Genomic DNA, 24883 nt, shown 5'->3' with positions numbered 1-24883 from the left:
AGACACACCGTGGGAGGACAGCAGAGGGGGGCTCAGTGTCCCGTGGGGAGTTCTGGCCACAGCTCTCGGCACAAGGACGGATGCCACAAGCCACAGCCTTGCTGGAAGTGGGTGTAAAACGAGGAAGGAAGGAAGGAAGGAAGAGGGTGTGTGTGTCTGCGTGTGTGCATGTGGGATGGGCACTTTTTAATATACATTCATGAACAAAGAGTATAAAGAGATTTCAAGCTATTTACTCAGCTCTATATATAATTAAAAGTTTATAGATTACACTACCACAAACCTTCTGAGATTGCTGCCAGGTTTGGACACACATTAATTCCCAGGAGCCTCCTGCAGAACAATCCCATACCGACATGTGCAGCAGGAAAAGCCTCAAAGAAGTAGCAGCTTTAAATGCTTCCAATTCACTTTCAACTGTGATTTACTGTGGTGATTCCATTTAACCCGGAGGATTCAGGAGCACTTCCCACATCACAGACCACCTCCCTTCGTGCTTTCCTTTCGAAAGCCAGGCTGATGTGCCAAGCCCTGCTGGATCCATCCTAGGACACAGGTTTTGCTAAGCACAGCACCAAATGGGTACCTGGTTTTGCTCTCAGTGCAGCTCCTGCCATACAAGACCCTTCTGTTGCAGCCCACAGAGGAGAGTGACCTGGCAGGAGGCTGGTGGGAAGCTATTGCTGGTGAGTGGGAAGGAATATACACAACATCTGTACAGGTGATGTATGAACTAATTCCTAGATGAATGAGGAATGCAGCTAAACACCCTTAATTTCACTTATCAGGAGACTTGAAGGTGAGGATGTCCACAAGACAGGATGTCCCTGAATCAGTCACTTCTCACAATCAGCCTCAAGTGCTGACACTGCCAGCACTGACCTACACTCCAACCACACCTTTAATCAAAAAGCTTGCTCCAAAGTACTGCAAAGGCACAAACAGTACTGTCCCTAGAGTTCAGCACAAGTTCTGAAACAACCTTTTACTTGCTGTGCCTCTGACTCCACGGAGCTGCACGTGACAGTTGTTTAATGCTGCGCAGCACAGTTATACACAGCGCTGGCAGGGCAGAGCGAGAAAAGAGTTTACAATCCAATCTGCAGAGGAAATTCGGGTAAGTTGAATTATCCATTTGGAAGCTGGCCAAGGGCTGGGACTACTCCCAGAAGAAGCAGTGAGTTTTGCTCGTCCTTTGAAAGGCAGCACCTCTGAGCTGCCCATGGCTCTCGCTCGCTGCTCCTTCGAGAGCAGGGCCAGCACATCCTCTGTGCTCCTCCTGCCAGGGAGGCTTTCCTGGGATCCAGGGATCTTGTCCTGCTGCTGAGAGACCCATCAGCGGTGACAAGGGGCTGAGACACTGATACCCTGCAGTGCCTCTGCAAGGGGGGTGGCAACGAGCCTGGGAAGCCCAATAGAAAGTGAGATGGAGAAAGGAACTAATAACAAAAACCACAGGTAAAAAAAAAAGTCATCATCAGGTGCATTCACTGCTCTGGGCACTGCACATCAGAGAAGTTCCAGAGCCCTTTGGGTGGTTCCCAGGTCGCTCCATCCCTGGTGTCGTCACGACCAGTATGTGTCACCCCAAAACTTCCTGCCCAGAGATGCCACCAACTATTGACAAAGGCCTTGTGTGCTTCTTTTCAGACCTGTGGTTTTGTAGTTTGTCAAAACAGGATACTATTTAAATTTAAAATGTTACGATTTAAACAAAGGTGAAATAGTTACTGCTGTTTTAGCAACCAGACATCAGGCTCTGCTCAAGCACACACATTTTTTTTCTTTTTAAAAGACCTCAGTCTGCTTTGCCAGCACGCTCTCCCTGCAAACCTGAATGCGAAGACAAGTGTCTAAGCAAAACAACACTCACTTTCTATGAATTACTGAACATGTGTAATTCATTTATCTGTAATATTGTGCTAAACTCAGCTCCAATTAAACAAACGAAAACACCTGCTTAGCACACATAGATCTTTCCATACCTCAGGGGAAGACACATCAGTGTGCTCTGTAGTACAATCTGGCTCAGAAGCCTACACTAACAATGCAAAGCTGGGATTTTTCTTTTTTTTCTTAAATGCACATAGGCAAGGAGATAAAAAAAATACAAGGAGATTTTGGGGATGGAGTATTTGTGTTTGGTATTTCTGTCTGTAGCACGTGCAGTTCTGTGATATTTAAGTCCTCACTGGGACTTTTCATGGGCAGTTGCACCTGAGGGTATGCATCACTCCAGGGAAAAAAGTGGGATAATGAAAACTTCTAAACACACATAACTGGCCCCAGGTATTATGATACTGTAAAACTACCAAAGAGACCTCGTGTTGACAAATCTATTGAGCTGAGGGGAAGATTTTTCCTTTTCTTGCTTTGCTTCTGGACCACAGGCATCCAGCAGCTCCATGGGACATCCCTGCTGTCCCTCCATGGGACATCCCTGCTGTCCCTCCATGGGACATCCCTGCTGTCCCCCCACACTAACGGGTCACAGTGACACACAGTGAAAATCACAGTGACACACACCAGGGTCACCCCAACACGGGGACTGAGGCCACCCCCGGCACCCCAGATGTCCCAGCAGCAGAAATGAGACACAGCCTCATCTGACACACATTTTGGACCAGCAGAGGGGTGTCCCTTTGGGGGTGCCTTGGAAAGAGGGGTGCCAGGTGGGTTTGGGAGCCCGGGGTGCTTGGCTGGGTGCAGCAGCTGCCATCAGCAGAGCCTGCAGCCTGCCAGATCCCCTACACTTAACTCATTTCCTATTCTTTACTCACTGCCTGCAGACAATAGGCTGTCAATCAGATCCCCAGCAGAACATTTACAATTATCTTCCCTCTCCTGCACCTCAGCATGGCCCCGTGTGAGCGGCTCCAGCCCCAACTCTTCACACACCAGCCATTTCCAACTCTTCTGTCCCCAAAACTGCCCTGACTCCAGAGGTGGGTTAGGAAATTAAATTTCCTCGTGTTTTCAAATAGAAGTACTGCAGTGGTAAAACACAGAAGCAAAAGAGCAGGCTTCCTACAGGTGTGAGGCAAAAGCAACCAGGAATGGAAAACCTGCCCCAGTAATTATTACAGCATTCTGGGCAGGGATGAAGGCTGTTTACTGCCTCTTTTTTTAAATTATTTTTAACAAAATCAAAGTTACAAACTGAAAGGGCTTTTTAAAATTATTTTTGTTTTGTTTTTCTTCCCCTTTTTTTTTTTTATTTAGGACAGGGTGGTCCCCTCTGCTCACTCCTGCAGAATTAGCAACAAACCATCACCACAATTTTGCAGCTGGCTTTGTGACCATTGCTGAGTTCTCCCAGAAGAAATTGGTTTGTTTTTCCTCTGGGTAGACACAGCTGAGTGAAGGACTCAAAATGAGCACACTTTCCAAGTAAAAAATAACAGTGATGCAAGTCATAACCATACCTTCCCTTGTAGTGGCAGTTGCTGACAACGTGATTTAAAAATATCTGAACTATGTTCTGCATGATGTTAATGCTCCTATTCCAGAGAGAAATCCCCAATACCTTCGGGGCACTTTCCAAACACTGAAGCCTGAGAAACTGTCCAGGATGGGCCCATTCCTAATAGCACTGAAATCATTGCCATTGCTAAATTAGGAGAAAACCCGTACAGTCATCATTCACTGCACTGTGACTTCACTGATTTTCTGCTCCACTGTCTGCTCAAGGGTCAGTGTGGTTAACAGAGAGGAGATATTTCCTCTCCTATTAATTGATCTGGACACATCTTTGATGGCTGTCAAACAGAAAGGTAACTAGTGCCATTATGCCTTTTTTTTTTTTTTTGTTCCTTTTACTTTTTTAACTCTTGCACAGGAAATTTCTACAACCTTTTCTGATGAAAAATAACCTGTCTGATATTTCCCGTCTCTTTTAAAATGTTTATCCTGCTCCGAATCTGCAAAGTGTGATATCATCAAGGAAGGTCAAGCTTCACAGGAGCTAATGGCTCTGCTGTGTGCTCCCACCACTTTGAAAAGAAGAACAATAGTCCCTCAAGTGCTGCTGCCGGTGGCACAGCAGCAATTCACCGTGGAGGGTGAGAAATCTGAAATTAAAATAAACTGCTTAAAACCTGCAGATAGAGCGGGGGAATGCAGGAGACAGAATAAAACGGGACAATCTCTGAACCCAATCAACAAAGCGCTCATTGTTCCAGTTTAAGGCAAGTAACACAGCAATAAATATTGAGCCAAGGAAGTTAACCTGTATCCACTGCCTTTGAATAAACACCAAAGCTGAAAGTAAAATCAATGCCAGGCCTTTGGCTCTTGCCAACTCGTGCTTTACTCCTTCTTGCTTGGCTTTGTTTTTACTTTTGGGGATTTTCTTTGCCTTCTCTCCTGTTATTCATGCCTTCCTGTAGGAACTCCTTATCACAGAGGAAAAGGACAAACAGAAGGAACTGCCAGCGCACAAATAGACTCAGCTGGGTTCTGCAGATCTACCTGGGTGCAGGTAACTGGGAAGAAAAGGGCTGGGCAATTCACGAGTTCACAGCCCCTGTGAAGCCAGGGGAGTCCCCAGCTCCTTCCCACACCCCTTTTCTCCCCAGGGGTGACCTGATGCAGTCCTGCAGACCTCTCTAACCATCAAATCCAGCTCGGTGTTTGCCCTGCAGGGTGGCACAGCCGGCATGAGGCATCTCTGCAAGACAGGCACATTCATTCTCTTACAGAAGTTTGAGCATTCAGCTCTTGATCTGAGAACAAATTTTTCCTCAAGTGGTTTATCCACTCCCGTGCCAACACCTAAGCTAGTAATACAGGTTTTCACAGCAAGTATTAATTCTGACTTCACTTTTAAATCACATTTTCTTCATTTGAGCATATTATATTCCACAGAACAGGCGTGAGCATCATGCAAAAGGCATTCTGGTCCACGGTTGTGAATACAGCTGTGTAGGCAGAGGAATATTTGTTTTCCAAGTAATTTGTGCACATTCACAAAATTACAGCTGTCTGCAGTTCTCCTGAAATATCTGTCCTGATGTTTACAAGCCATAAAATATAATCTGCCTTTTCTAGAGTTCCAACTGGTAAAATTGGAAATTTATATATTTATATGTACATTATTATTTTTCTTACAGATTGGCTACTCCTCATTACATACTGCCTATTAAGCCCAGATAACATCAGCATTAACTTGAGGAGCCACTGCCCTTAGACTACAGTGGGAAAACCTCTGTGAGAGCCAAAAGGGTCTCTCTAATACACTTCATGGATCACTCAGCATGTTGCATTTCATTCTTATCTCACAGGAACCATCCCCTGAGGACCACATGAAATCAAAGTCTGGGTGACAAACCAGCTTAGGTGACAGGCCTTGACCCAAAAAGAGCTCATGTTGGGATGAACAGGGAGGGTTCATCAACTTAAGATGTGTCCATTAACAGTGACCAACCATCAACCATCTTCATGCATCTGTTCTTGTAAGCAAAACCAACAGGATTAAAATGATTAAATTTGCACTGTAGCTATTAACTACTGGGCTACGTTGGGCTCAGTATCTCCCAACAGATTTGCTTCAGATTAAGTGTTAGCTAAAGGAATTACATTCATTTTGGGGTTTGGTGGAGTTTTTTTTTCCCCAGTGAAAGATGGGAAATGTTTTACAAGCATTTCTGATTTTTGCCTTTTTCCCAACAAGACCCCAATTCCTTTCAATTCTATTCTTACCTGTCTGAATGCACAGAGCATCAGTCCCTAGGACAGCAAAGTCCTTGGGATAAAATTTTCCAAGTGAATGTGGAAATGTGCACTGCACCTGCTCAACTGGCACTGCTCAAAGTCCAGGAGGCAAACCACAAGTAACTCTTCTGCCCAGAGTTTTGATCAGCAACAAAATGCACAAAACCAGAAAATAATCATCAGAGAATCACAGCATGGTTTGGGTTGCAAGGGACTTTACAGCCCATCCAGTTACAAGCACCCTGCCATGGGCAGGGACATCTTCCACTAGACCAGGTTATCCAAACCCCGTCCAACCTGGCCTTGAACACTTCCAGGGACTTCTGCTTCAAGAGTGACTATGGTGTGAAACTAATTTGAAAGAGAAATCAGAGGTAGGAAGCTATATCCATCTCAGTGGGATCCCTCAGCTCCAGCATACTCCCTGGATGGCTGTCACTTAAACCCAGGACAAACCTGGCCCAAGCTGTTCAACTCAGTGCTGCAACCCACCCAAGAGTTCCACACAGGTGCTATGACATGTTATGAAAGGCCCAGCACTGAGATAAACCACAGGTTAATAACCTAAATCTGTATATGATTAAAAATGTCAGACAGACAGAACTGGCAAGGAAGCACTGAGTTCTGATAATTTGTACTGCTTTTAACACCTCAGTCCTTGTGCTCACTGCATTATGTACTCCATGCACGCTGGCACATGGCACGAGCTACGCAGCTGCAACATGGCTCTCACGATATGACACGATGGAAAAAATTTTCTCAGGGGTCAATGGTACCAAACTACAGCACCAGTAACCTCGGTGACACTGGTGAGCTCCTCAGCTCCAGTACAGGTAGCTCTGTCTCCTGGTTCCCCTCTCCAGTATCCAACGCTACCTGAGCTCCTCCTGTCATCTTCATACCCCGCTCCAAAGCAATTTCAAAACTTTTCAGCTAGACACGCTAAACCCAGGATGTAGATTTTCCAATTAGTCTCTGTTTAAACATCTGTTGGTAGACTGCATTTAACATTAGTTATTTGAGAAAAGAGCAATTTGATTAGGCTGTCTGAAACGGAGCCAAAGTCTGCAAAATAATAGCTCAATTAAATTTTGTTTTGCTTTCATTTGTCTTATACTTTCCTGAGTGTGATACGGTTGCATATAATCAAGTAAACTAATTCCTTTCAAAATGAGATATTTCAGTGCTTTTTCCATCTCCTCTTAAAAGTTTATTTAATAATCTATTCCATCTTCTCCATGCTTCATCGAACTTCAGCCTGACACAAAGTACATTTCTTTCTTGTGCCTTCAGTCTACTTTAATTTTCCAGGCTTTCAGTGACTTGAGACTATGCGCCATTAATGTTACACCTTAAATAGATTAGTAATTTATAAAAGGCAGATTACACATATCAGGCAAATAAAAACATTTCAGCAACACAACAGCCTTTTCTTTGCAGACGCTACAAAATATTTTGCCAACCTGACGACATAGCTGTAAAACTGTCAAGCTCCAAAGCCACATCCAAGCAGTATTTCCAATTGTTTCCCTGGGTTTAGTTTCTACTTATTCTGTTATGCTGCACTTGTTGCCCTGAAACTTCAATATTAGCTCTTGAGATTTAAACACATGAGGCAAACAGCTGCTCTCCTCCACTCCGGCAAGCCAGATCAAAATGCCTTCTCTCTTTCTCTCCTGCCTTTTTTCCCCCTTTGTTTTTTTAAAAAATTGCTGTAAATCAAGTATTTCTGGCAAAGTTGATGGTTTCAGGGCAGAATTCTGCTCTGTGCTCATCACTGCAGACTCCAGTGCAAACTCCTCTTGGTCAGTGTGTGAGGAACACCAGCACTTCCCCATCCTGACTAAAGAAACTTTGCCTTGAGGGTTTAAAAAAATAAATAAAAAAGTCACAGTAACTTAGCTGCTATGTAGATGAGTCTACAATTTAAATTAAAACATTAAACATTTAACTTCTTTCACACTTCTGTTAAAAAAAAAAAAAATAAAGCAGCAGCATGTATTCTTTGAGAAAATTTTTCATCGGAGATTTTTGATACACAGTACTTTTCCTTTAGTGTTTTTTTAACATATTTGTTGCAAAGTGTGAACACAAAGGGACAAGCTGAAATAGGTATCTGGCAGGCTCTTCCCAGCGCGTGCTGCCGAAAGCCACAAGTACTCCTGCAGTTGTGACAAACCTGTTATTTTGCTGCAGGAACGTGAGCGACTCCTCCAGCACTCCCTGCCCTGCCGCTGGCAGCTCTTTAAAATATTCCTGCAACAAAATAACCTTCAAAACCGAGAGGCATCCCAAGTCCGTGGAAGTTCAAAATGGGATATGTCCTATTTAAAATGTAGAGAGCTACTAAATATGACAACCATTTGATGTATGAAAATTATTCGCAACCAAAAACAGACAGTCTGGAAATAGCTGGGATGACTTCATTTAGACAGAATTACCCAAATCTGTTTCTAATATACACAGTACACATAATAAATTTTTACAATATGACAAGGAAAACAAACTTAATAAAAGTTCCTGATCTTTTGTTACACAAGCAAGCTATAGCCATGCTATGTTTATAATATTTTGCCCATGATATCACAGCTCAGTAACAAAAGCTAAGCACCACACAAAACAGTTTCTAGGTATGACTTCACCTTGCCGTGCCAGCCCTGCACCCATCAGCCCAGCAGTACCACCTTCCCCAACCCACAGCCCGTGCCTGCTGGCTTGTTTTTTGACTAAGAGTTTCCTTTTCTCCTTCTCCCAGGCTCCCCCTGCCTTGGGAAGCTGTGGATCTCTGTGACGGGAGTTTGTTTTTTTCCAACTACACCAGGACTCATCTGAACGGTAAGAGATTTTTAGCCTGTTTCCTTCACTCCTGGTTATTTGACAAGTGCTTGAAAACCCTGTTATAAACAATCTCTGTAGGAAAACAGATGATGTCTTACGATCACAGAAGGTAATTTTTTCAAGAACCCAACTTTTTGAGCATTTCCCAGATGCACCGCGTCAATCTTCCTGCGTTTGACTATCTCAGCTGGTTTTCCAGCCCGGGCATCGCGCCAGGCGGGCCGGACTGCCCCTCATTGTCACTTCTGTTCGATGGCACTTGCACCCACTGCTGTTATTCCAGGCTTCAGGAAATTTTCTAACCACTGGACAGGCTCCAGCACTGCGCACTAATAAGTTGCAGATTGCAGCACTCTAAGTGTGTGTGTGTGTGTGTGCATGTGTGTGTCAGATCGGGGCCACACTTTGTAGGAGGGGGGAAAAAAACAGTAGTTCAAAAATGCTGCCTACTCAAATTGACAGAAAAGTGACCCCTGCACTTCATCAGAAATTCCTGCAGACTGACAAAATAAAAGAGTTTGCTTTTATCACACACAGTAAGACTCATATGGAAAAATGGAAACACTACATCACTCGACCTTAGGTTGCCCCCTTTTCAACCGCAGATGAATATTATGTATAAAAATTGTAAATCAATTTGAGATGTATTAAAGGAGATTCTCTTTTTCTGTATTAAAGGTAATACCTTTTAATCTCAAGATTTATTTTGTAATGTCAAGTAAATGAGAAAGACTTAATTTCCGTAACTGAATTTTGTTACTCTTAAGTCTCTTTAGCATCTCTGCATGGTGTTCACAGAATTTCCTACCCTTTGCTTTGCATCAGGAAATAATGAGCAAGCGGCACTTACCCAATACTGAGTCACAAATATTTGCCTACATTAACAGAGCATTAAAAGCCATTTTAAACAACTTAAGGAAATTCTGCTAGCCTTTGAACTGTGATTCACTACTAGGAGAAATTAGGAAACTTTTCCTCTTCTAAAGGCAAAAATCAGCTGCCGTAACCTCCTTGTAATATCATTAGGTCCAAGAGCAGATTTTCCTCTTACAGATCCTCACACAATAGATTTCTTTGCTTAATGAAACTACTTCTGAAATTTTCCTACACTCGGTGTTGGGTACTTTGAAATTTCAATCCTTTCACATCCTTGAACTCTCATCAACATTTTTTTCCAGACTGTGTCAATAAAATTGATTACTTGCAGTTCTGAACTCTGTTCTGCACATGGAAATAAAACTATTTGTTTTAGAGTATTTTCTGAAGAAAGCAGAACTTGGCAATCATATCTCCAAGATCAAAAAATAAAAAAGAAGAAAGAGGGACAATCCAACCACGCGAGCCTTACCCACGAAAAGCAAAACAAAAAGAAACCTCTTCAGCAAACAAAAGAGAAGCGAGGTCCTGATTTCACGATTTTTATCACGGCAGCAACGCAGGCTCAATCCCTGACATCCCCACATCATCAGGCTGGCTGCTGTCCTCCTGATTGATATATCTCCCTGCCGGATGTGAATGATCTTTTCGGATCATTAACGTGTTCATTAATTTGTTATCAATTGTGGCTCGCTGTACTGGGTGCCGCGGCTCGCGCGATCGCACGCGTTCGGACCCCTGGCTCCCTGGTTGTTGAGATGCCTCACACCTACAACTGAGCTGTTGCTTTTACAAGTTTAATCTCGGTATTAAGGAGTTGATTGTGGAACCATGTCGCTATAACATCTTCAACCCAGCTGTACATCATATAAACCGCTATAGGAGGGGGCAGGCTCCCATCATTCCTGGCAGCAGCACATACCTTTAACTCCCTAATCTGTAATACTACAAAATACCGCTCTCATTTCTTCCCAAGCACAAGTGGACTACCAGCAAGGGTCCAACAGTGTTATTCCTAATTACCTTTTTTTCACTCTTGATCCTGTGGCGCTCATAATTAGTTACCTGGGGCTGCAATCCAATTTGAAGTGATGACAAGAAAGTGATCCATGAAAAAGTAATAAGTTAAATCCAATTTCAGCCTTCCTCTAATTAAATGCACATGGAACTAATGACTCAAACCCTACCATTTCAGTGATAATGGTAATTAGCGAGGTGGGAGTCACTCTCTTTTTTCAACACTGTAGGTGTAAACCACAAGGTAAAATGGCAGGAGCACTCTTAATTACATGTGTCATTTTGTCAGCAATTTACACATTTCTGACCAGTCAGGAAGGTTTCATTTGTTTTCCCCTTCCCCGAGGTGGGTAAGGCACGTTACGGATCTGGCACTGCCAGCCCCAAATCCCCACTCCCAACCTGGGCAGAAATCATAGTTTTTACAAACCTGCTCTGCAAATGCTTAATGTCAAAGCAGAAAACCTGCAAGAAAATTATATTCGGGGAGCTCTAACAAGATACAGGTCTGAGAATGAGGGAGCCTGGCTTCTACTCTGCCCCTCAGGACTGACTTCTTTCCAGCACTCAGATGCCAAAACTCCCAAATATCCCAGAAGAGTTGCACACCTCAACACCACTGAAGGCTTGCAGCTCTCCAGCCTTGGGCAAGTCACTTAATATCTCCCTGTCAGGGTTTACATGGCTATAAAATGAGAATAATCATGTTTGCTGACAGCACCTCACACTCTCAACTCTCTCAATATACTGGATTTTCCTAGAAACTTCTCTTTTTTGAATCATGATATTACAGGATAATCACAGGCTTCTTTTAAAAATAAACATATTTGTCACCTTTCTGCTCAGTCTAGAAAGCTGGAAAAACTGAATGGTAAATGCTTTAAATATAAAAAGGCAGCAAAAAAGGCCCATAGGTGTCATGAAAAAAAAAACCCTTAGTATCAAAATTTTCAAGCTGATCATGTAATTTTGAGGATCTGACTCAGATTTTGTTCTGTTGGTGGGGTGGATGATGTCTGCATTTCACAGACACATTCCAAGAACTTACTAACACTTATAATTGGGCTTAGGGGTGAAAAAAAAATAACAACTAGGGATTTCTTTGGTAGAAACCAATAAAACTCAACTTTGCTTAATCTCCAAAGTCAGAAACAGATAATGAAAGATTCAAGTGAAATTTTCATAGGCAAACTTCAAACCCTGCAGAAGCAAAATCTTGACCCAAGCTGAGCTGGTGCCAAACTGAGGCAAAATTCTGATCAATTTCTGTACTGAAGAGTGAAACAGAGAGATACTCATACAAATAGAATAAATACGTTTGTAAATTTACTTCTTCTGCCAAATTATCTGCTGAGACAATTTCTCTACCAGTTGTTAAATTTACCACTATGTAAAAAAGGTTCCCAGGGTGTAAAACCTGAGACAACACAACTGAGACTTGTGTGTTCCAAGTGAAACGGAGCATACCCTGCCCTTCACCTCTCGGTGTTTATTACATTGTCAAACTAACGATTTCTAATTTCATTTAAAAACAATAATAATTGCCCTCAACAACAAACGACAGTTATTTTTTCCTCTCACCCTCTTCTATTTCTCAAGATACTGGAAAGATATATTAAGATAATGTAGCATGCAAATTAAATTCTACAAAAGCCCAGCCAAAAGGCTGCTTTAAAAAGCAGCGGTATGCAAAGGCGAGGACAGCTCTGTCCTCTCAGCCTCCCCCAGTCTCACCCTGAGAATTTAAACCAAACCCAAATTCTTTTCTTGGCCGTGACTTAAAGGAAAGATTTATTTTTTTGTTTTGCCAAGCAAAAACAAAAGTTTCCATCCCAGTAATTACATTATTTCTTCTCTCCAAACACATGCAGGTTAATGATCACACAAGAAATCTCATTTAATCACATTAAAAAAAAGTCAAGTGATGGGTTTCAGTTGTGAGATACGGATTTGGACATCCTAAATTTGTTTTCAGTCCAGTATCCAACTTCCAGCTCAATGCAACACACAACATTTACGTCTTAAAAAAAAATTGTATTTTTAGTATTGCCAAAACACACATGCACTTTTACTTTCTTGGGAGAAAAATGTGTCTCTTGATTTGTTTCCAATCTGTGTGCTCTTGCCAGCAACTAAAATGCTTGAAGAACCAAAATGAATAATCGGTAAGAGCATCGGCAATTAAAGCTGCAAATTTTAATCAATACATCTATTAATACAGATATATTTATCTTGGCCAGGAAAAATGTGCACATTTTCAAAATCCTAAGCATACCTGGTCTCTTAAATTATTTGTTTCACAGACTCACGGAAATCCAATGTCTATGGCAAATATATTATCAAACAGCCTTTAGTCCTTTTTTCACTTCCAGTAATTTTTGTGGGACTGGTATTTTTTATGTTCTTTCCCCAACTGCTGGTTATTAAATCCATTTTCTTAACTTTCAATTTTCTTTTGTTTGTGTCATCAGGCTGCGAAACCGGAGGCCACTGCCAAATCTAAACCACGGCAGTGTGCGATAGGCTCAAAATGTGAGTCATCATGTATTTGGAGATTTGGGGTTTTTCAGCTATCAGCAGAGCACATCTCCAGTCCTGCGTCCAAGTTCTTACACACACAGTATCTCATGATTTGCTAAAAGCAGATCTTCAGGTAGAGCTGCCAAGATCAAGAGGAGCCCACTGTCACTTGAACACTACTGAAGACACCGTGTCCCAATGTGGCCACAGGATGCTGGGATATATTTAAGTACCTTGGCTATTTAATCAGGGAATAAAGAAGGAATAGAGGAAATTATCCATGAGGTGAGAACAGATTAGCTACACAGTATTAATCTTCTGCATCTGTTTGTGGTGGTGGGGTTTAGAGGGTGCATTTCCAGCACAGTACTGGCCTCCCCTCCTGGGGCAGGCATGGCCATGGAACATTTTAGTGGGAGAAGCAGCAGCCCAGGCAGACAGCATCCATCTTTGTTCCATGGAAAGCTCCCCAGCACTCGTGCTCACTGCTCACCAGTGCCCTCGCCAAGCACAGCAGGGATGAGCAACACCTATGGGGTTCTTGTTATACATGAAGCCTGTTTGTCACAAAAAAACCCAGGTGACTGCTAGCTGCTGTGGCTATTGAGTGAGACATCTATCTTTGTAAGTGAAGTCCACAGATTCGTTATTTAAACAAACTTATGAAAAACAGGCACGTTTCCCCCACCCTTGACATTTTTTCTATGTACTGTCAGCAATAGGTATCACCTCGTCAGCATGGCCCCATCTGACTTCAGGGGGTGTGGGTGCCTGTGTAGGTGCAGTTTTACTCAAAAATTCTACCCCCAGCAGCACCATTTCCTTTCAGCAACAGTTTTTCATTACAGGGATGCACTTGGGGGTGTTACATCCAAGAGGATTTCCAGTATGTTTCAGACCGCAAAAGCACAAGGAGTGAGAAGGGAAAAAAAAAAAAAAAAAAGACTGGGCAGTCATTTGAATCAGTGAGTGACAGGCTGGGCCAGCTCTCCGTATACATTAATAAATTAGAATTTTAATTGTGTCTCTGACTGCAGGAGCTGCTCCAGTACTTTAATACGTACCAACAATTGGCTATGTTATGGAATCCACGATGTGGCCTTCACTGTTGACCTCTGCAACACAATTCCCAGTCTGACTACGGAAACTGTTTGGTTTGATCCTTTCAACTTATTTGAATCCTGACAAATAAGCTCACAGCTGAAAGGTCAACACAGTCATATTTCATCCTCTGGAGCTATTCTTAAGACATCTGCACAACAAAGCACTTCTTTTAGTACCTGACACTGGACCTAGCCAGCACAATCTCTCATTAAAAATGTCCCCAGTGGAAGAGTCTATTAAAAGGCATATGGATCAGCTATGGATTTACCAAATAAAATATTTTTGAAAGCATTAATGTAACGCTTTGGATTATGGCTCTTGACGCTGCCAATAAAACGTATATTTGCCCAATGACAAAATGCTTCATACTTTCCAAAAGAATAATAGCCCGGCTGTAAAGCACGAGGTGTTGTCCAGCAGCCGGAGCACAGGGGTGGGAGCCAGGAACTCATGAATCTTAATCCTACCTCTAAATCCAATTCCCTCTGTGATCCTATGTGAGTTGCTTAACTCGCATCCCTCAGTTTCCCAGTCCAGAACTGGGATAATGCTACTTACTTATCAGACTTTCCTTCTGGGGATGTTTTGGAGATTAGTATTTGCAAAATGCTTTGAAGATGAAATCACTACACCAAAGCTCGACGTTGTCCACACTGGGCCAAGGGCTGCAGTTTACAGCTATTCCTCATTCAGGCAAAACTCCCCTTGAAGTCCCCATCAGCTTTATTTGGGTAAGAATCACAGAATTGGGCCCTCTCACTTTACTGTCAAGGCCTAAAAAGCGATGTTGGCTTTACCTCCCATATTCTACTACATATTTAAAGAGCCTAGCATCCATATTTTTGTAGGAAAATAATCTGAAGCACATATAAAAGGCAAAAGAAGCAGCAATGCTGTCAGGGAGCTCATGGTGATAGTATATCAAACTAAAAAAAAAAAAAAAAGTAGAAAGAGCAAAACAGACATGAGTTTGACAACGTGCTATGACAACAAGAGGAGAAAAAAAAAATCCGGAAAGAATTTGGGGCTACAGAGGCTGAAGCATCAGATATAGAAGAGCGAGATACGATAAATGTCCCAGCTACAGAGCTTTGTGCAACTGCAGCTGAACTGCTGCATTCAGGACCTTATTATCAAAAATCCACTGACATGCTGCAATTGCAGAGAGCAGAAATAAAAGCAATAACCAGCTGCACACCAGCGAAGTGGTCAAGGGTCTGGAAGTCCCAGTTTAGGAAATACATAAAGAACTAGATACATATAATTTGCCAAAACTGGCAAGTACATGTTAGTATCTCAGATGTTTGAGGAGTGTGAACACGAGGCAAGGCAAGGGACTGACTCAGTATTTATACAAGCAGTATTACTTGGAGCAAGAGGATGGAATTAAAGTGGAAAGTTCCTGAGCGTGTGCTTTGTTATGGAAAACTATCTGGAGGAAAATAATAGCAGTCCCATCATCACTTGGGATTTCTAATACTAGAATAGAAAAAAAAAAGGAAACTGTGATACATGACCTAATAGGTCTTTCTTGTCTTTAACTCCCCCTGATTTATCCCACAAGACTAGCAGAATGTACTCCAAAGCCCCATATGTGTGCATACATCTTCTGTTTGGGAATGCTGTATTGGTTTTAGCTCTCTGAATTCATAACAGCACAAAGCCCTCTAATATTTAGATTTTATTTCTGAAGATGTCCATAAATCAGCAGACAATAAAAGGGGAAAAAACACACCGATGATATGATATCCTAGTATTTCCCAATATCCTTGACACAGCAAATCAACGGTTTGAGTGAACACAGACTACAAATGGAACAGCAATCAAACAGAAATGTTAATGCAAATCTCCTATGCACACTGACACAGTAACAAAAGCTATTCCATTTTGTCATGATCCAACTCTACCAGACGCTAATAAAAGTACACGCTCACGATTTGTAAATACGCCGTAGGTGGGACTTTCAAGAGCACCCAGCATCAATCCTGCTGCCACTTACACCAGCCACAGCCACTCTGTGGACACAGGGAGGAAGCTCCTGAAGGTTCCATCCCAGTGTTTGCATGAAAGACGCATTTATTCAGCTTTTATAAGCCCCAGACCCTCACAGAGGCTCACAGGCTCCCCTTACCTGAAGGGCTGGCTGTTTGTCATTCCTCTTCGGAGACTTTAATCCACTAACTTGTTGCTGCTGCTGCTGCTGCTGTTGCTGCTGCTGCTGTTGTTGCAGGAGAAGCTGTCGTGCCACCTGGAGAGCCTGTAGGGATAAAGAGGTTGTAGAATTGAGTTCATAGCCAAAAGGGCATGGGGAGCTACACAAGCAGCACAGGGGCAAGGCAATTCCTGGTTATGGGGTAGTGCTCCACTCCTGATGCACCTCCACTGAGGAAATCAGTGGCTTCCACAAAAATAAAACTTGCATGCCATGGGGTGATATCCCACCACTGATTTCTCATTTGACTAAAACCAGCAGAGCTGATGTTTGCCTCCTGGGTGGGAGCCTCAAGTAACTGCAGGAATCCTGCTGGTGAGCTCCATAGAGATGTTTTTGTCCCCCTTGAGCAGCTCACAGTCCTCCTCACTAATGGGCAGGATCCTCTGCTCTCAGCTTTCAGATGGCTCCTCTCCAGCAGATTGGGTTGGGTTTACAGAAGAGGGCAGTCATATATCACTGTCTGCTCCCCTGAGCCCCAGAGAACATCAGGGAAGCTTCTGGAAGGCCATGGTGAGAGAAATGGGAGAAGCAGCAGCAGGCAGAACCATGCTGAAGGCTGAGAAAGCTGCAAGGAGCTGGACAGAATGCAAAGAAAAGCAAGGACAGCATTTCACCTCACCAAAATCCAGGACTTGGATTTTGATAATCCTTGTGATTCCCTTTCCAGCTCAGGATATTCTATGATCCTATGAAAATCACTGTCAGCTCATGATGGACCTGCTGTGGGAACTCACTGGGAGGTGGCACAGCAGCAAGCGGACAGTGTGACAGTGGAGGGGGCAAGAGACATGACCCTGAAAGCACAGGCAGGCAGGATGTGGGGGAATTATTGCAAAATGTCATGGAAAGCAAAGGAGAAGAGTCCCTCAACACTGGAGCTTTCTCCATGAGGCAGGGAAAAGAAAGCAAGAGGAGATAAAAGAGGGAAAAGATGAGGAGCAAGTCCCTGCCCTGGCTCCCTCCTGGCTCCCCAGGCAGGGGACAGCAAGGATGATCCCTGCAAGACAGACTGTGGCACAGCTGAGGCTCTGCTGGCGAGACCCCAGCCTGCTGCTCCCGGAGGATTCTCCAGCACCGGACCCGGGCCTCCTTGGTCTCCTTGGAGACGTTCAGTACATGTGTAGGTGGAAAAGTGGGAAGGCTGAAGACTTCATTAATGTAAAACAAGAAAAATAGTCCCTTTGCAAGATGTCTACATGGAAGGAGGGGAAAAAGCCTTCCCCACTCCTACTGTGTATGTTCTCTGAGTGATTTAATTAATACCTATTTAATTAAGAAGTCAGATATGCTTCAGGTTTCACTTGCTCCTTCAAGTTGCAGAGTGTTTAATCTCAGGGCAGAACTGCTGGAAAGGTTTGATATCAAGGTCTGTAAACTCAAATCCAACCCCCTACCCAAGTAAAACCTTGTTATTTTATGGCCTAGATCAATCTTTTCACTTTTGGAGAGACACTGGTCATCTCAGTGGACTGAAGAGCCACCACTGCTCACCGGGCAAGTGGGCAGGAGGGACCTTATAATGTGTTGGCAACAAACCCTCCTTTCCTATTTAATAACAAGTCTCCACTGGATCAGAAAAACTCTCTAAGGGTGGATGCGATTTCGAGCAGAGCTTGGCACGGTGCAGGTAAAATTAGATTTTGCATTTCAAGCTGGTCAAAGCTTAGTGCACCCATAACATCTCTGAATTGGTCCATGTCCCTGCAATGAGTGCAGCCACCACCCCACAATGGTGCACCTTCAAGAACCAGGAAACCCTACAGCCTACCAAAGAATTCAATGCAACAAAAGAAACCTTTATGCAGAAAGCACTAAGGATGGTTAAAAAATACCTTATTTTTATTGAATTAACTTATTTAGCTGTTAAAGCATCTTCAAGGGTGGGCAGAGGCGGCAGAAATAAAACCTCAAGACTTAAGGGGATGGGCAACAAATACTCACTTATTTAACAGGGGTGTTGTATGGCTTATTTAATTAATGAATACTTGTAAAGCACTCTGAGTTGCTCAGACAAGAAGCTCTATACAGTACAAGCGCAACATATTATTATATATTATTAAGACTGGCTCTGCAGAAGAATAATTCCAGGTAAATGTGCAATCAAATGATCATTTTAGTTCCCAGTAATTAGATTCAATAGGCCAAAAAAAACACAGAAGCCTTTCTTTAATCATACACTAAACAATCAGAACATCCCTAACCTTTCAAGCTACAGCCTTTTTGAATAAAACATCATCAACTTATAGATATTATTCCAAAAAGAACCAGTCACCATATGTGTTGTCTCTTTGAAATACAGTTGCTATAGCAGACCCTGCATGCATTTCATGTGATATGATCATATTCTATCCGTTCTGGCAGCTGAGAGGTTGCACAATTAAACTGGCTGCCAGAAATTTTTGAAGATTCCCAGAACAAGTAGCCATGCAAGAAATTCTGCTCTCTACTCGAGCTGGCCACAAAGCTCCATGCAGCTTGGCAGGGTGGCCACTGTCCCCATAAATCCTTACCAAGACTGACCCCACACCAGTGAGGGTCTCTGGTTGTGGGGACAGGCTGGCACTGTCAGAGTTCTGCTGGAGTAAAGCCAGAGCTCTGTCCTTGCTCCAGTCCAGCACCCACATCCCTCACACCCACCACCAAGGGTCTCCATTCAAGGTGACATCTACACCACCCATTCCATGTCAAGTAGGCACAAACCTGGTGGGACCAGAGATGGCAAGAGAGAAGGACCAGCACAGCAGGTGGAGCAGGGCAGGAAGAAAAGAATTAGAAAGAATAAAAGTGGGCTAGAGGGAGTATCAGGGATACAAGCAGCCAGGATGGACAGGAACATCAAAGAGAAAAACAAGGTTGACGCAAGTGAGATGGCAACATGCTGACATTCCAGAGATTGCAGCTTGAAATGGCATTTCCCATTTCTCCTCTCAAGATTTCGCTCTTTCACTTACAAATAACTGACAGCAATAGAAGTTGAGCATCAGATGAGCTCGGGTTTAAGATGTGGAAGGTTGTTCATAGCTCAGATATGGTTCTTACTGAGCATCTGCATCAACGAGCTACCACGTCCTTAGTGGTGCAGTGAACCCAGGGATCCCACATCCCTCTGTCTTTCTACTTCTCCTTGTCAGCCTTTCCTCCCAAGTCCTTTCCTTACCATTTCCAAGCCTCACCCATACTCCTCACACACGACAGGACACGTACAAGAAAGACGGCTGGCTTGGGATGCACTGACCCTCCTTCCTTTCACTCACAAGCCCATTCAGAGTTTTCCTTCATGGAATTACTCTGCTGGTATCAGTTCAAGTCGGGTGGACATCTGTACAACCCAAGGCCAGCAGCATCACACCTCTGCCCCCCTCCCTGGTTCCAGGCAGTGCCGCTCCCGCGCGGAGCTCATGGCTGGATGCCGGCGTGGGAGCCCTGCTGAGGCTGCCGGTGCTGCACAGTGCTCAGGCGAGGATAGACAGGGAAATTAATTTGAGTGAAGTCAGTCCCACAACCTTCATCAGCACGGAGATTCGCAAGCAGGCCTGTACATTAATAAAGCTTCCTGTGGGAGTAGATGTTGCCTTTGATTTGCATGTGAATTCAATGCTAGTGAGAAGTGCCAGACTGTCAGACATGGAGACCAAAGTCTCTTATCTTTCCAAAAGCTTCTGTAGCAGTTTCCCCACATTTCCTTAATCATCTGCCTTGTCCTCAACTTACTGAACAGGCAGTAGAGAGTAAAGCTGGATTCGGTTCAACTCCTGCTGCTGCCAAGTCCTGAAACAAGGGTGCCAGGACTGTTTACTGCTAGCCAACAGCTCTGCTAACGTGGCCCTCTCCTCACAAGCAGGTGCTCTGACATCTCCAAGCTCTTTTCACACATTCCTCCCCACTGCCGTAGTTACATCCTACATCTCCACCACGTGCTTGCAAGTGAACAATTGCCAGGGGCCATGAAAAACCAGCTCGTGTTAGTGCGTCCAGACAACAGTGTGCTCCTTCATGGATGGGCAGGTGGAGATGCCAAGAGCCCCCAAAACCACACAGGTGCTTCCAATATCTGGCTCTGTATTTACCAGTAGCCACATTACCTGCAATGCTCAAAGAGCCTGCAAGCCTGGACAAAGCTCCTTGGGACACCCAGAGACACAGACACCAATCCTGGCCTCAGCAGTGAATCACAGAGCAGCAGAAACCATCCTCCCCTCTGCACCACAACACAATCCACAGTGGGAAAATCCTCCTACTTACTGGGAAAAAAAAAAGAAAAGAAAGGAAAGCATCCCCCAGAAAATGAATCTTCCATGGGTTTTGGTACAAACACAGATTTGGAAGGACAGTATCAGGAAAAGGTTGCCTGCCAACCAAATCATCCTATGCCTAAATGCAAGATACAGTAAATGAATTCCCAAGGTGTTTTCTTATCCATTAGGAAATCACCAAGACATAAGGAGATTTTCTGGTGTAAAACAGAGGCCAGTAAAAAGGCAACTGAAATATGGCACTTGAGAGACATTGCACAAACTTGGAACTGTATTTGAGAGTCAACACTGGGTGACATCTAACCCAGGAAAAATGTTAACAGTACATTAACTGTGAGATGAATCAAGCCTGTTTCATTCACAGCGTAAGTGGGAAGTCCCACTGAAAAGCCCTCTCCCTGTGCTTAGGGAAGTGGCAACCATTTATTATTTCCCAACCACTTAAACACTAGGAGGGGGGAAAAAAAAGTACACATTTGAGATGACCAAGACAATTTTATTGCAAGACAGACAGAACGTGACTTGTTTGCCCAGCTGTTGTTTGCCCAGAACACTGGGCACTGTTATCACCCCAGTTACTGTTGTAATTCGACATTTCCATGCAAGCACCTTGACCTTTCAGTTTCACCATCCTCTTTGGGTAAGCTCTGATGAAGGGTAAAAAATGCAGCCCTGCCTCTCACTTCATGGGGCCAGAAACTCCTGATTCGGGAAGGGGGCTGGGGAAGGGAAATACACTGGAAAAAGAGGGTAGAACTTTAAAAATAGAAATGCTGCTTAAATGCCATATACTTGCTTACAGTGTCGGTACATAAGGAAAACAGTAACAGGATCCAGTCTCATGGAGCCTCTTGCTAACTTGTTCCACCGCTGCAGCCAGTACAAGGCAGCAACTCTCCAACTTTTTTCCATCATCCTATTCCTACCGAAGGAAAAGTGCTCCAGCTCCTCCCTTCCCATCTGCTCCAACCAGTATTAATATCAATCAGTTATTAATGAAATACGATGACCTACGGCTGTAACAGGCCTGGCTGTAGCCCCAGGAGAAGCTTTTTTCTGAACCTTAGGTTTATCAGGCATGGAAAGATCAACCCAGGGAACTTTAGGATGTATGGAAAGGTATGTACACTGGAGGGTGGGGGGATGAGCAGCAGCCATGAGGATGCAAAAGAAAGGGGTGTCCTGTCCCAATTCCCAGGACATTTGGGCAGTAATGAATGGGTTGCTTCCAAAATATCTGGATAAACATGCACCCAGAAGTTGCAAGGAGGGCACAAAAGAAATCCCGTGTTTCTACAGACTCCTAAGGATTCTGGGCCTTTCCAGGTGAACAAAGCTGCTCCAGAAAGCAACTTGAGAAACGAGGAAGGAAGAGTTCCCTAAAATCAGAGGTGGTCCTGCAGCCATCTGAAGTGTCCAAGCAATAAATCTGGAAAGTTAGTTGCCACCCAACATAATACTCCACAATTTCAGTTATGGTGATTAAACAGCAAAATAGAACAAAACAAGCAGAGAGATGAGAAGGGAGAAACTTGAAGGGCAAAATCTGCCCTTGGAGCAAACGTAACACTACACATGTCCCAGATCTTATGTGTTGACCTCTAATAGCCATACCTTGCAAGCTACTACTGCTGCTCAACTTCCCCACTGAGGTTTGGGCAAAGCACAGCTTTGCAGCAGCAGACATGCAGTTCTCCCAGCATCTATTTCTCCCCAGATTTCATGCTGCCTTCAGGCCCTGAGGAATTGCCCCGTTGGCAGCTCCAGGCGCCTCTCCCAGCGGAGCATGGCCCACCTCCCAAAAGGGCTCCTTGCTTCCCTTCAGTCTCACAAGGCAAGTACCTTTGTTTCTCCTGGGTGGGACGAGGGGGAATTTAGACTCAGCCAGCAATCTCTCTTCTTTCTCAGCTCCCATCTGTCCTCACACCCCGCTCCACTCCACAGCTGCTCCCAGCAGAGCGGCAAGATGCAGCTCTCAAGCTCGGAAGCCCGGATGCACCCGAGCTTCAGAGATGCTTCATGTCTCTCCCACTCCTGCCTCCTCTACCTCCTCTCCTGCGACACTCTCTTCTCCTGGAGCAGCAGATGTAGAGGAGCAGTGGTAGGAGGCAGACACATTGGAGGGGAGCCCTGCTGCAGTTCTCCTCCGGCAGGCTCAGGAGCCGCACAACGTGTGGAAACCAGCGAGGAGCGGAGCAGTATGCAAAGGGGAAAAAAATAAAAAATAGTGCAAAGCGACAGCAGTGGGTAGTGCTGTTCCTCTGGGAGGAACAGAACAGGGGGAGGTGAGATGAACCAACTAGAGAATAGGAAAGGAACCAAAATGAAGAGGAGGAATAAAATGTAGAAGATGCAAAAAAGACAAGCAGATGTTCTTGCAGCACTTATTCCCTCTGACATTCGTGCCCAGTTCTTCCATCTTCCTCCAGAACTGGGAAATGAGCTGCTATGTGCTCCTTTCCCTACTGCCACCACCCTGACCCTGTGCCACACACAGAATGACACAGCCAAGAGCCCCAACACTGCTCTTGGCACTGCAGTGGGAAAGTTTGAGGATAGCTGCAGGCAGGACATGGTCAGGATGCTATGAGACACAGCTAGGATGCAACATAACCTGGTGAAGCATTCCTGCTGTCCAGTTTCCTCATTCACCTTGGATTCAAACAATCCCCATCTCACCCTCTATGTATCATTAAACAATCCTCCTCCACCCACCTTTTTCCCAGCTCTGCTGGTGCAGCAGAGGGATGCCCTGATGCTGCTGGCTGGTTGTACCCAGCGTCTCACTTGGCTGCAGCAAATCTGCAAGGTTGCCTCCATCCAAGGGCTACCAGCCAGCTCGTCACGGAGGAGAGCTTCAGCAACAATGCTTCACTCAATAAAATGGTCAGCTGGCCATGAAGACCACAGCAGACTGGTCTGGACAAGTGACTAATGGGCGATTCCTATGCTGCAAAAAGAGAAGGGACCTGAGGTCCTCATGTACAAACATCCTGGCCCTGATATGACGGGCACACTTGGAGCAAGAGAGTTGGCAATGTGCTTCATGCTGAAGCATCTCCTAGAATAGCTCAGTCATAAGGAAAGAAGATGAGTCTTTATTTTTCTTCCAGAAGGCTTAGTTTCTTTGCTCTGGAATAGATCCTGGCTACCAGTTAAGGAGATTCCCTCCAGAAAAAGGCACTGGAAACAGAAACCCTTTCTTCCAAACCCACAGGGTGGAGCTGCCTGTGTCCCAGCTCTGCTGCACTTCATCCTCGTGGGCACTGAGGTTATTCTTGCCAGTGGCAGGATGAGTGGACTCCATGCCCCTGCCCTGCCATCCCACAGCCCATCCCATGGCTGGCAAGGTCCCTGCCTGTGAGGACCCAGCACCACGCAGGGGGGAAGACAGAGTTTGCCTCCAAAAACGACGATTTCCATTTTGTAATTTATTCATGAACTCCACCAATTTCAGGGAAAAGGTGGGTGAGGTATTTTCTTCAATACTTGGAGACACTACAGGGATGAAGGGGGCAGGCAGCAAAGGACAGCAGGGTGAGAGATCAGCCTCAGCCAACGCCGGGAACCTGCAAACCCTGAAGCAGCTACAACAGGGACAACAGCTACAAAAATTCCTTTTTGAGGCATAAATTAAATCCTTGGGTGGTTACACCGCAAAAACACCTTCTGTCCCTTCCTTTAAAGAGTCACAGTCAGGACTCATCAAAGCCAGTTTAAAAGTATCTGGCAAAAAGTTCCCAAACATTAAAAATGGTTCTCTTTATTTCGGCATGCCAAGACTCACAGCATGTAGCGGTCTATACCAGCAAGAAAGGAGGGATGGGCCAACACATCCTGGTAAAATGAGAAAGGATACAAATCTTGGCTCCCCGTTTCAAACTGAACCAGAACTGAACTGTTCCTGAGTGATGAAAAAAATCTTACGGGAATTCCAGCCCATTTCTCTAGGCTCAAGATCAGATTCTGAACTACTGTGTTTATGCAAAAAGTGAACCAGACCTTTGAATATTTGGAGGAGTATTCACTGCTGAGCCGCGTTTTTCTTGGATGTCAAAAGCACGGGAAGTTCTCATATTTTTTAACAGTGAAGAGAAGCGGGATAAGGTGGGGGGGGAGAAGGAAGAGGGCCTTTTTGTTGCAACAACATAAATAGTATATTGCATACAGCTGCTTGCGCGCTTCCCTGTGTGGTCAACAAAACAGGGAACATATTTTAAGCTTGTTTTCCAAAACACTGCATGACAAACTTGTACTCAGAGGCCCATGAAATACAGCCCCTGACTGTGGACATCTCACCACGCTCCATCAGACACTCGCTGCTGCTGGGTGAATCAAAACACTGGTA

At 44.4% G+C, this 24883-nt stretch overlaps 1 protein-coding gene across 9 annotated transcripts in view; it reads right to left on the bottom strand.

Annotated features, from left to right (window-relative positions):
• FOXP1 (forkhead box P1) overlaps positions 1-24883 on the bottom strand; it is a 379323-nt gene that overhangs the window by 95753 nt on the left and 258687 nt on the right. For all 9 annotated transcript variants that reach the window (XM_033071478.1, XM_033071484.1, XM_033071483.1 and 6 more), the window contains one exon: positions 16199-16324. In XM_033071478.1, coding sequence (XP_032927369.1) covers positions 16199-16324 — 126 coding nt within the window. The remainder of the gene's footprint in view (positions 1-16198; positions 16325-24883) is intronic.

Source organism: Catharus ustulatus, chromosome 13, assembly GCF_009819885.2.
Source record: "Catharus ustulatus isolate bCatUst1 chromosome 13, bCatUst1.pri.v2, whole genome shotgun sequence".
Classification (NCBI taxonomy): domain Eukaryota; kingdom Metazoa; phylum Chordata; class Aves; order Passeriformes; family Turdidae; genus Catharus; species Catharus ustulatus.
The sequence above is the reverse complement of the archived record's forward strand: the minus strand, read 5'-3'. Positions and strand labels throughout refer to the sequence as shown.